This window comes from Limulus polyphemus, unplaced genomic scaffold (genome assembly GCF_000517525.1).
Source record: "Limulus polyphemus unplaced genomic scaffold, Limulus_polyphemus-2.1.2 Scaffold1800, whole genome shotgun sequence".
Lineage (NCBI taxonomy): Eukaryota > Metazoa > Arthropoda > Merostomata > Xiphosura > Limulidae > Limulus > Limulus polyphemus.
Window position 1 is genome coordinate 150,940 of NW_013667410.1, and position 12,789 is coordinate 163,728.

The following is a 12,789-nucleotide window of genomic DNA, read 5'->3' on the forward strand; positions in this document are numbered from 1 at the left end:
GCTTTACTCAACCATAGGAAACAGAACTCGTTGGGGTCTGGAATTATGAACATTTATCCTCACTCCCCAACCATATGGGCAAGGTATATTCCACTTGCCCCCAGAATTATAGGGGAGGATGTGGAACAATTTTGCTCAACCAAGGACCCAGGATGAGACCACTACTCATTCAGAATTATGAGGAGATAGGAACCCTGGACCCCAGTGCTACAAGTCCGCAAACTCAACACTGTCCAACAGGGAGACTAAAAGGCCAATATACTGAATAAAGGTGTAGGAAAAAGCAAACTAAATTCTCTCCATAATGTTGAGGATCACCCTCAATTGTGGCCTCAGAGTCCCCCCCCCGAGAGGACCACCACAGATCCAAATATATGTCTCCATGATTAAGAAGATCACCGACAGTCTCAACCTGAAAAAATAGGAGATTTTAGGGACTATGCAAACAAAATTTGAAAATATTCAAAAGAAAAGTATTCTTAACTTTAATACGAAAATGCACTTGAAACAGTCAACACTTTGACACCATATAAATAAATAATAATAATAAATATAAATAAACAGAAAGTTTTGATAAAAAATACTTAATTAAAATTATGATTTTGTGTTTATGAAATACTTTTAAGGTTGCTTGAAAGATTGACAGATTTTGTGAAGATACAATAAGTACTTTCAGAGTTATAGCATGTACACCACCAAGTAACCATGGTGGTTACCGAGGTGCTGTACAATTTTTTTCCACCCATTGCGAAAGATTTAAAAATGCATACAGATTTTGTGAAGATACAATAAGTACTTTCAGAGTTACAGCATGTACACCACCAAGTAACCATGGTGGTTACCGAGGTGCTGTACAATTTTTTTCCACCCATTGCGAAAGATTTAAAAATGCATGATCACATGTTTGCATGATACTGTATTTTTTAAAAAACTATCTGCTGATTACTTTGTCTGTTAGCATAGTTGTCCTTTCTACAATGATATTGTGGCAAGCAAAGTGTTGTACAGATTGACTGCATTTTAACTCGGTTATTACACTGAAATTATCCTAATGTAGTTTATTGTAATTGCACATTTTTTAAAAAGCTTGACATAGAGTATCGCAAAACATGGGACAAGTTGGTTATCAAATTGGATGTAATTGACCAAAACAAGGAAGATGGAAATGAAGTAGTTCATTGGGTCATGCATTATCCGGTATGAATTTTTACTCACTAATAGCTTTTTACTAATAAGAAGATGCGAGATCTGTTATGTGTATAAATATATTCACATACATTTTTCATGATAACATGCATTCTTAGAAATCTGAAATTAATTACCTTTTTTTTTAAAAGTGAATGAAGGTATGTATTTCTAAAATTGTCTCCAAAAATGTGTTGTTACATGTATGTTTGTAAAAGTGTATTCATGGGAAACTAAGGTTTAATTCACATTGTTGATGTTTTTTGTTTATTTAAACACCAAACATCCTTAAACATCAGTGATACACTCATTGATTTGTATTTTTCCCACTGTATATTGCAAGTTTGCTTCAAAAACCTCCATTTTGCTGTAGCCAATGTATTTCACAGAACCACCCACTCTACTTCCAATGTATCTCTTATCTTGTCAAGAATAAAGCTGGATGATTAACTCCATGTGATCACTTATGTTGACTAATGTTATGTAAAATGATTGAATTAATCAAAATTACAATTAAGTCAATTATCACAGAAATAATCAACTGTATTTATTTCAATGTAGAAGTATTATGTATTGGTTAATACATAAGTGTATAATTGAACTTGTGTAAATCAGTTTTAGTACTTTATGAGGTGTATATGCATTATGTCACATTCATGATAGCATGAATAAAAAAATATTTCTAACTTTTACATTTTATTTTACACTTTGTACTTGAAAAAAAGGAACATTAGTGTACTTTTGTTGAAGATTCTCATTGTTAAATTTTTTGTTTTGTGTATGTATAATGTTACTTGTGCAGGTTAATTGAATTAGATGGGATTACCTTTTTGAATGTATAAGATTACTTACGTAGGTTAATTGAATTAGGTGGGATTACCTTTTTGAAAGTATAAGATTACTTACATAGGTTAATTGAATTAGGTGGGATTACCTTTTTGAATGTATAAGATTACTTACGTTAGTTAATGCTGAGATTACCTTTTTATGATTTATATTAATTCAGATGAAGCCTAGCTGGTCTCTCAGTATTCTGGCATTTTTAACGTAGAATATGTTTTTTAATGTTTGTTGTTTTGAAATTGTCTAAATAATACCTGTTTCTAATCATACCCAAGGTAAGGAAAATGTTAACTTCACAACATGTTACTCACATCTCCATAGAACAGATAACTAAGAGTCCCACACTGAGAAGATCAACTAATGTAATTAATATGATAATAGTTTGAAGCTATTCTTTCATTACGTATATACCATTCTCCATTCCATACCGTGAAAAACCAGCACCAGGGGGAGTGTCTGCCCACTTCCTGACTTGTTCATGCCAGCTTTACAAATTGGGTTTTGTGGTAATCCATTGTACTTTCTCCAGTAGATGACCTATACAATGGTTAGACCTGATCAGATCTGGTCAACTCCCTGGTGTCTTCCCAATGATAATTCCTCCCCCCACCCCCAGTCTGTGAGTGGAGCATGAGAGACACTTAGCACTCCTAGTTTTCTAGCCAACTGTGTGGTCGACTTAGAGTTCCTCGACAGAGTGGCAGCATAATGTGGTGAGAAGTATGGGGTGGGTGTCCATTTTGGTGTAGACAAGGTCACCTCAGTGGTTTGGTCAATCAGATAGGGCAACGTGTTCTCCCCATGGGATGGGAAAGGACTTAGTCTCCATTAGTATATTTAAGTTGAGAAAATTGTACAATAAAACGTACACTGTGCTGTATGGTCTGATCATTGCCCTAGCCACACTACACCACATGTTCAACTGACCTGTTGCGTGCAAATGACTGGTTGGTCATATTTTTTTCTGCCCATTCCTGCACCACATTGGCTTATTTTGACTTCATTCTTTCATACTTCTATCTGGGCAAAAAATATATGCTGCATGAGATGTATGTGGTCTCCTACGAGTGCTACCCCTCTAGTAAGCCCTGATGATAGAGAGTCGTACTCTGTGGGCTTTCTTCTTCAATCTTCTTCTCCTAAGGGAGCTCATCTAGGGTTTCACAACTGCATCAGCCCTTTCATCACATCAGTGTGGGATACTAGCTACTGTGTGAAGTGTGAAGATATAAGAATATCATTTCAGAAGTTAACATTTTCCTCAGTTGAAAATGTATTTCTGATAGATAGATAACTGTGCACACCTTCTCACCCTTCATCCTCACTACTGGTGTGCACATTATTCTTTCTTTACCTAAGAATGAAGGTAGACTCGTGCATGGACATATGGAGACCTAATGTACATGAAGGATGTGTCACCAACTTATTACATCATTCATTATCACAGTTCACATTATAACACATGTCTTAGACAGCTCAAGGTTGGACTCAAAGGCAGATACACAAAGAAAAGCTACCAGTTATTTTTTCTAACAGAGATGGGTGAGAAAAACCAATTGATTAATACTAGCCTTAGCAAAGAGTATTTCATGCTAGAGATGGATTAGGTCTCCTACAAGTGATGCTCCCACTAGGTCTCCAATCTAGTAAGCGACACAATCCATGCATTTTTTTGTTTTTTTTCTGTTGCTGTATTCTCAGAAAGGAGCTGACCTTTTTACTCTCCACTTCTCCCGAGTAATCATTTCACGTGGCTTGGGAAAGAGATTGTACCTCTTTTTCCTGTATCTTTTCTATCAGTCTCAGTCCTCTATGATTGTATTGATCCTGAGTGCCTTCTGTGACAAGTTTGGGCAGTCAGGTATTACTTGGCTTACACAACTCCTCTTAGGGGTTCCTACAATTGTTTAGTCTTGCCATAGGACCCCTCTTCTTCCAGGGATCTCTCTTTCTCTATGCTTCTCAGGTGGGTTTGTCAGCTCATGAGTCCACGTTGTCTGTTCCTCTCTGTTTGGAGATGCTCACAGGCTGTATTTCACATCAAATCTGCCAGTTGACTCTCTCTATGGCCTTGCATTTTCAACAATGTGGAATGTGGACTATGCTTAACACTCTTGTCTTCTATTACTCCACCATTTAGAAATTTTGTCTCCATCAGGATATTGCTTCCTTTTAGCCTACTCTGTGTCTTTAACCCTCTTGCCATGACCTTCCTTTTGCATGCATGTCACGAGATTTTAGTGAGTTACATTCAAAATTTAATTAAATTACTTTCTTCTGATACAGTCCTACCTCCCCTCACACAAAGCTATCTTGATCTTCTTTCTACCCCATAAGCATTGCTAAGAAGGTTTAATGCTCAGTGCACCAGTCTCTATACACCACAAATTTCATGCCACTTTTGAACATGTACATGGCATGTGACCACCCTCCACCAATAGTATTGTGCCATCTATATTGATGCAGCTAGCTCCCTCTAATGATCCTGCTCAATCCTCACTTTCTTGATTGGCACAGTATTGTTTAGACATGTTTTTTCACATGTGATTACAGTTTACAATTGTACTTCATTGACATTTCAATACCTTTTTTCAACAGTTTTCTTTTAATACATTTGCATTCAGTTGTTTCATCTTTTGCATTTTTTTATTGTTACCAAATTATATGCTAACTTAGAATGACTTTTTGATTCAATGTATTGACAATGGAAATTTCCGTTATGGTAAACAGCGCTTCTAGTACAAGTACCCAGACATTGGATTCGACTTTATTTTCTGAGGAGGTATAGGCCTTAATTAGCAGGGAATTAGATTCCTAAGTTCAGCCAGTGATTTCTTCTCATTTTCAACCTGACATTGTTTCTGAGGATGAATACAATCCAGGAAAAGAAAATGTGATTCATTTTTTTCCAGTACCTTCTTATTTGTGGTCTGTTGAACCTTGTCTGTCTGGTTGAGATTGGACAGATACTTAACCAAACCAAGGCTAGTTGTTTTCTCCATCATTATACTTTGGTGAACTGTTCCTTGACTTGCCCTCCACCTACCGGAGCCGGCTGTTTCCTGGTCTGGTTTGTGCAATGGAGGATGATTAGAACTTGCACTGTTTTTACTACAGATTGTACCTCTCAGAATGTATTAAGTTAGTGCCTGTTTTTCTTTCTGCCTGTGTCAGATTTATTTCCTTCCTATGTGGCAAAGAGCATACCTGTTCCAGAAGTAATGCAGTGCCCCTTATGTGTGCTTTGGTTTCGTCTCTGAGCACACCAGTTGTTTCTAGGTGGCTGCTTTCCACTTGGTTTCACCTACACTGGCCCCTTCACCTTTTCAGTGTGGGATTCTAGTTTTGTGTGAGAGGAGGTAGGACTGTATTGGAAGTTTAACATTTTCTTACATTGAAAATTTATTTCTGATAGATACATACCTCTCTCACACACTTCCCACTGCTGGTGTTATTCATTTTAGATTGAGCCAATTCTCGAAAGTTAGGATTGTGCAGGAACATCAGAGGGAGCTGGCTGCCCAATATATGTGGCACAGTACTATTTGTGGAAAGTGGTCACATGTTCAAAAGTGGCACAAAATTTGTTGTGTATATAGACTGGCGTGCTGAGCATTAAAATAATTTAGCAATACTTAGGGGGTCAGAAAGAAGATCGAGATAGTTTTGTGTGAAACGAGGTAAGTACCTATTGGAAATATATTTTCATTGTAAGAACATGTTAACTTATCATGGTATATCAATAAATATAGCATAAAAATGAAGCTAATTATATATATTTTAATAGTTTATAAGCTTTAAGTTCTTAATTTTATAAGGCAGTATCAAAAAGAATCCTCAATTTCTCACCAGTGCGAGAATTGGGACATTTTCTCTCTAGACATCCCCTCCTCTTTAATTTATTTATCACACCTCCAAGAAGTACGAAATTTAATGTAAATTACTCATTATAATATTGTCATCACTCAGGCAAAGCATAATTTTTAGTCTTCAATCATATTTGGTAACAGAGCCATAAAATAGTAAATCAGTCCCCTCTTAGCATGCCCACGTGTCACATCCTCTCTTTCAGAAATTGCCAATAGTTCTTTCTGATGTTCAATACCATATTATTTATAACCAATAGAGAGCCAAGGTTTTACTCTATCAAATGATATATTAAGTTGTTTTCGATACAGATAATTGTCAGTTTCACTTCGAGTTCAAGCTTTATTCTCATGGGAAACACATTGACAAGTTTAACTGAATTTGTAATAGCTCTTGTCACACAGTTAGAAAGTCAGAAAAAATTTTGATAGTTATGGGACATATTCTGTTTGTTGCAAGTTATTATTCTGTGTTCTTTGGAGCATTATTTAATTAAATAAAATTTTTTAGTCCTATACTACCAACAGTATTAAAAAAAAAAGTAGGGTTAGGTGTCATCAGCAGGCAACAGCAAAAATAAAAAAAAGACCCAAGTGAGTTCTTGTTTTTCATGTGTGTTCTTCATTTATTATTATAAAAGTAAATAAAATGTAAAGATAGTAAGTTTTTAGGTTAGTTAAGGTTAATTAGGTAAAATAAATAATAATATGATAATTTTTCATGAGGTATGATCGCGGGCATCCCATGAGTAGCTCGTGCATAATGTAATTTGTTAGCGTAATGTGAGCTGCATGTTTGCCAAGCAATTTATGACGTATTATGGTGCAAATAGTAATTAGACATGGTTCCAAAGGCAATAAAACAATAAAAGTTAAGTATAAACTGATGTATCCTGTGACAAGTTTTTAAGATATACAATGTTTCATGTGAGAATTTGAAGTTATTCTAAAAAAGAAAGAAGGTAATTTATATATATATATTTTTTTTAGTGGTTGTAAGATTGGTAAATATTGTATAGGGTTAGGGTATAGAAAATAACAGATAAAACATAAAGTTTTGCTGAGGAAAAACTGGAATTTATTTAGGAGGTTTTTGGAGATTAAGTTTTTAAGATGACATAAGTATTTTTAATCTTAACATGGAAATGACTTTACAGTTGTGAAAAAAAAAAGAAGACGTCTATATATTCATGGACAAATCTTTAAAAAAAATACTTCATTAGAAAATCTGATTTGTTGTGTACATAAGAATTGTAATGTTTAGTAAAAGCCTGCCAGATTTTGTGATGATACATGTACTGCAATAAACGTTATAATATGGAAAGTATAAAGAGTACAAAATGGTTACGACTTCGGTTGAATCGGCTGACTTTGTTGTTAATGGGTAAGTACCTCTTGTATATTCGTACATGGTTATGCTGTTCCCTCCATTCAATTCTCCGAACTCATCCAGTGTTGCCTCCTAGGGTATCCTTTCTAAACCTGCATTGAGTCAGAGGTAACAGAAAGCATGAAACCCATCCACTCTAGCTCTTAAAGTGCCCACTATTGAGATGGGGTTTTCACAAGACCATAAGATATGCCTTAAAATTATTTTATAAAGTCCATTGTAATTTCCAGTCATAACCTTGAATTCATAACAGAAATTGCCTGTGGTGGTAACACCCAAAAGCATTGGAGATATCCTATCTGTCAGACAAGATCCAAACGCTGATGAAAAACTAGTTAGCAATCATGGAAAATCAATTAAGGGTGCTGAGTTGAGTGCTTATACCCACAACATATAAACTCCTACTGCCTCTCACTGTCTGCAGCCAGTTGTGGGAAGGCAGTTACCCTAATAAGTTCTACTAATACCAAAAGTAGAAATAAAATATAACAACCCGAAAAATATTTCTATTAAGAGTTCTTCCCAACCTCCACCCTTAAAAGTTCTAATAGTTCCTAAAGTAGAAAAAAATAATAATGATACTACAAGTTACACCCAATGCTTTTGGGAGCTATCACCACAGACAGTTTCTGTTATGACTTCAAGGTTACAACTGGAAATTCCAGTGGACTATATAAAAATATTTTAAAGCCTTATATTAAGTTCATTATTGTTTTATAGTGCTGATTTTAATCACTTATTAAGTCTTTTTGCCCCTTTCCACTTTGTTCTGGTCTTACGTAATTCATTGTCCTCCTCATCTGGTTTCTTTGCTTAACTGGAACCTTGATGTGGTCCTTCATGCTCTTACCTAGGCCCATTTGAACCCTTGGCCACTTGCTGCATATACTCTCTCTCTTAAAACCTATTTCCTTTTCCTTCTTCCTTGTGATCAATGCAGATCTGATCTTTATGCAGTGGATGCCTTCGATACTTTGTTTCACATATCTTCCATGATTTTGGAGTTGAGAGAAAGAAGAAAAACAAAATGGTGTGAAATTAGTAATGTGTTGTACAAGTGTAGCATTTTATTCTTGAAAAAATATTGAATCTGTCATTAAAATCTTAGAAACAAAGTTCAACTTTGGACTCGATTGAGAAAATAGTCCATGAGTCCAGAACTGTTATAGATTAGAGTTCTATTTAGCACAGCCCTATGCACGATTAAAATGGGAGAAAATACTAGGTGTTACAATGATATTTTATGTCACCATGGCGACCTGGTGTCTGAGATTTGTTGAAGCCTGTTTTGAGTAAATATACGTCTTTGTTTAGTCATGGGAAAAATAAAACTTCATATAAACTGACCTTGTAACCACGAAGTAATCATCAGCACTTCCATGCTATAACTTTTAATGTTCCACAAAATTTGGCAAGCCTTTTGTAAATATTACGAATCTTTTGTACACAAAAAATCAGATTTTGTAATCACGTATTTTTTAACTAAAGATTTGTCCGTGAATATGTAGAATCAGAGTGTTGACTGTTCGAAGTGCAAAGTGATTTTCATGTGAAGATTAAAAATACTTTTCTTTATCTGAAAGTTTTCAAATTTCATTTGTTTAATCTCTAAAAACTCTATCTTACCTCTGTATTGATTCATTCAATCTGACCAACCTTGTAACCATTACAAGAAAATATGAAATAAATCTAAATTACTTGTTTCATTCTAAAATGTTTGCACATTGTAACAGACAATTACACCATATTTAACCTAGTAGATTTTTTCACTTGTTTTTTTTTATTTGCAGCTCAAATTTGACTCTCTCAGACTATGGTGGTAGCTATTTATTTTTTTGTAAAACTTTGTGTAACAAATTTCAAAACCATGCTGAAGCTTGATGTGCTATCATTGATCACGAGTATTTTGTTTATCTCTCTTAAAATTACCTACCATAAGTTTCTGTTTTTTACACTCGTTAATTTTATAATAACAAATAAAAAATACGAATAATAAAAAAAGAAATTTTACACTTATACCAGAAATATTTTATTGAAACTTTTGCATTCATTCAATCCAAGGTATTGTCAAAACATTACCATTAATATCAACATAATAGTGTGGTTTCAGAAATTTTATTTATAAAATTATCCAATTCAGAATATGAAATATTTCTAGTCATAAAAAAAAAAAATAGAATGTCTAAAAACTTGTATAATTTACCTGACTTTCTAACAAACATAGAAATGGCTTAAAATAATTCCTATACCTGGTCAAACAGGTGACATTTAAAGAAAATAGTGCCAAAATGTTTAAATCTGCTTATCCTTCTTCTGCTTACAAATAATACACCAGAAATCGTCAGAAAGAATTTATGACAAGTTTTGAAAGGAGGATGCTTTCTGCAAGGCATGGCATGTGGCACTTGCTTTGTTGCTCATATCTCCATAAAGCAGAAAGCTTGCTACAATTTAACAGTTTATCTCAGGGATATATAAAGTATATGTGAGAAATCCCATCGAAACTTATGAATAGTTTGGACTGAAGAAGTCTCATGCTATACAGGAAGTGAAGTTTAGCATTTATCAAAACTTGTGTAATATTAAAATTGAATTATAAACTATGTTTTAATGCCAAATTTATTGAAATACATTGATAATAAAGTAACTTGTTTAAATTTTGAATGTAACCATAAAAGGTTGTGACATGTGCACTTTGAGCTACCTTTCATGCCTTTCTCTTCTCCTTAAGCCAGAGGTCTCTAGTCTTTTGTACAGTCCCTTCTTCCTATGGATCTGTCCACTTGCATTCTCTTAGTGGACTCTGGCTGATCATTAAAATCATCCACTGATTCTCTCACTCATATTTGTACCTCCATCTCTTTAACTTTTGCTGTTGAGTTTAGTTGATCATTCCCACATGACCTTAGGCATCTCTTTTACTCCACTTTGTGGGGACTTAATATAGTACTGACCCTTAAAACTGGGTAAATTTACTTGCTGAGGAAACACTGTTAAACTTCTTACAACTTTCAAGTTGAGCACAAAACAAAAGTATGTTGTTGCAGTTTCTGAAAGTACATTTTCAGTCATATATTTCATATGCATAATTAATGCAACCTCTTTGATATGGTTAAACAAGAAGTGCATGTTTAGACTTAGACGGAAAGAAAAGCCGGTAAGTTCAGGCAATACTATCAAGTGGTTGTTGATATCATGTGATCATTAACATGCATTCGTTACTGTGAAAGTAAATAAATATACACTAGTTGACATGATTATTTACACCGGATGCATGCTTTGTATGGCTGATTAACTGGTATTCAAAAACATTTAGGTTTATCATATGCATGTTGAAATAGAGCATTCATCTACAATGTTATGTAGTTTAATACAGAAAATTCTGCGTTGTCTAGCCCTTATTAGCTTTCTTGGTATTTTTTTGTGTGTCGGGTAGATTTGCATTGAAGAACAATCAAGTGGGCTTTTCATTTATAACAACTTACTACTAGATGATGTTTAGTTGGATAAAAAAGTTTTTGGAATTTTTCTTGTTGATTTTTTTTTAGTTGATCAGTGCAAGATGAAGCTTTTAAACTGATGTGAATTTTTGTACAAGAAACTGAGTGAAAGAAATGCATTAAGATTTTTTTAATAAGAATTTCGTTTTTTTTTTTTTTTACTTGTCTTTTTCAGTTCTTGGTTCCTTCCATGATATCTCTGCCAGAGCCTTTTTTAATGTTCAGGTAGGAACATTTAAAGTTATCATACAGAAAATGCTTTCTTTCATGCTTACACAAAATATAACAAAAATATTTTAATGATTGTTCATTTTGTCCATGTCATTTAAATGTAACATTTTTATTGTCCATGTTTATTCATACAAAGTAATTGTATGGGGATGTGCCAGTTGAAGCTAGGATGCTAGGAACTTGTTAGATTATGTATTGGATGTACCACATTAGCCTGTTTTAGGAAGACCACTGCCCATAAATATAAAACTTTTCCTAATGTACAGCTTTGTCTTGCATTTGTGTGACTCATTTGTGCTAATTTGAGAAGATAATGAAACATGATTTGAGATCACAATGTATTGTTGAAAGTTTATTAGATGGGCTAAACTGAGATGTACTTCTATGATAATCTTAAACTAAGATGTACAGACTAGTGATGTTACCACAACTTTCAGACAAGGCTGACTTCAGAGAAAATAAAATTAATGTATAAATCTCAAATATATGACCTAAAAGTATTTACAAAATCAAGTAATTAATGATAATTTCCTTTACAAATTAGTAATAGAAGAACAAAATACTATACAAAAATTTGTAAGCGATGAAGAATATGAAGAAATTCTGATTTTAAAAACTGTTGTATAACAAGCTTTCAAGACTATTCAAGGATGTAGGGATGGGGTGAAAGACAATATAATTATGTTTGCTGTGCATGTATTTTTAATTGAGATTGAAACTGTTTTTGATGATTGCAGTAATTATTAAAAATTAATTTTTTTAAGTTGGGCCTCAACAAATATTTTCAGATCTAGGAGCCAGCCCCAAAACTGTTTGTACTGAAAAATGGGGGTTACATTAGTGCATTGATTATTCTCGCCTCTTTTATCCGCGATCCTCACTTATCCACGGTTTTTTCTTTTCCACCAGATTTTCTCAAAATAATTGCACCATTACAGTTCTAGAGAATAATTTATATGTTTTGGAGAAATTGTCACTCAGGTGTTCCATGGGTTTTTTGTGAGCAGGATCTGGCATGTTCAAAGTTTAAGTTGGCCAATTTAAGCCCAGCCTTGCCTATTTTATTTTTAGCTGTTAAGACAAGAACATAAAATATTTCTAGCATGGTTTATTTGATTAGTGATTAAAAACATAGTATACAAAAACACACAAAATACAAAGTAAGATTTCTTAAAGATTTCACTCAACTTCAGTTGTTGTCCACTGTTCTATGCTGCATGGCGGGCATCCTTAAACCACAGATGCATGTTATGGTTGTGTTGGGGTGTCGCACAGTTATGCATTGTTCACTTCCCTTCAGACTATTTTTAATAATGGCTTTTTCATAATAATTCCCAAGCATTGACTTGGACTAATTTTTGACTTAATTTTCACAGGCATTGATAGGGTGCGATTGCACTTCCGTGTCTATAGCAGAAAAAGTGCCAAAATTTAGGAGATATTTATGTCTGTGTTAGCAATTAAATTCAACTAAAACAAGAACTGGGAATCAAAAGAGGAAGTATTATAGGAGAAAAAGTGTAACTGGACTCGTGTAACACATGAAATTTGGAGAAATATAGTGTAACTGATTGACCGATGCTTAGCTTTTATGATTAAGATGACTTTCATAATTTTTCATGATAATGTGATTAAATAATAGTAAAAAAAATATTATAATTTAAAAGAGATTACACTAATTAGTGAGATACACTAGTGCTTCAGTTATCTGTGATTTTTTGCTTTCCTGGACAAAAACATTTAGGTTTTTCACAAATACCAGTTAATCAGCCAT

The 12,789-nt window shown here is 33.9% G+C and overlaps 1 protein-coding gene across 1 annotated transcript in view; it reads left to right on the top strand.

Annotated features, from left to right (window-relative positions):
• Positions 1-11,084, top strand: part of LOC106464979 (stAR-related lipid transfer protein 7, mitochondrial-like) — a 26,574-nt gene extending 15,490 nt beyond the window's left edge. The window contains exon 3 of the mRNA XM_013925158.2: positions 10,960-11,084. Within this exon, the coding sequence (XP_013780612.2) occupies positions 10,960-11,084 (125 nt within the window). The remainder of the gene's footprint in view (positions 1-10,959) is intronic.
• The last annotated feature ends 1,705 nt before the right edge of the window (positions 11,085-12,789 follow it).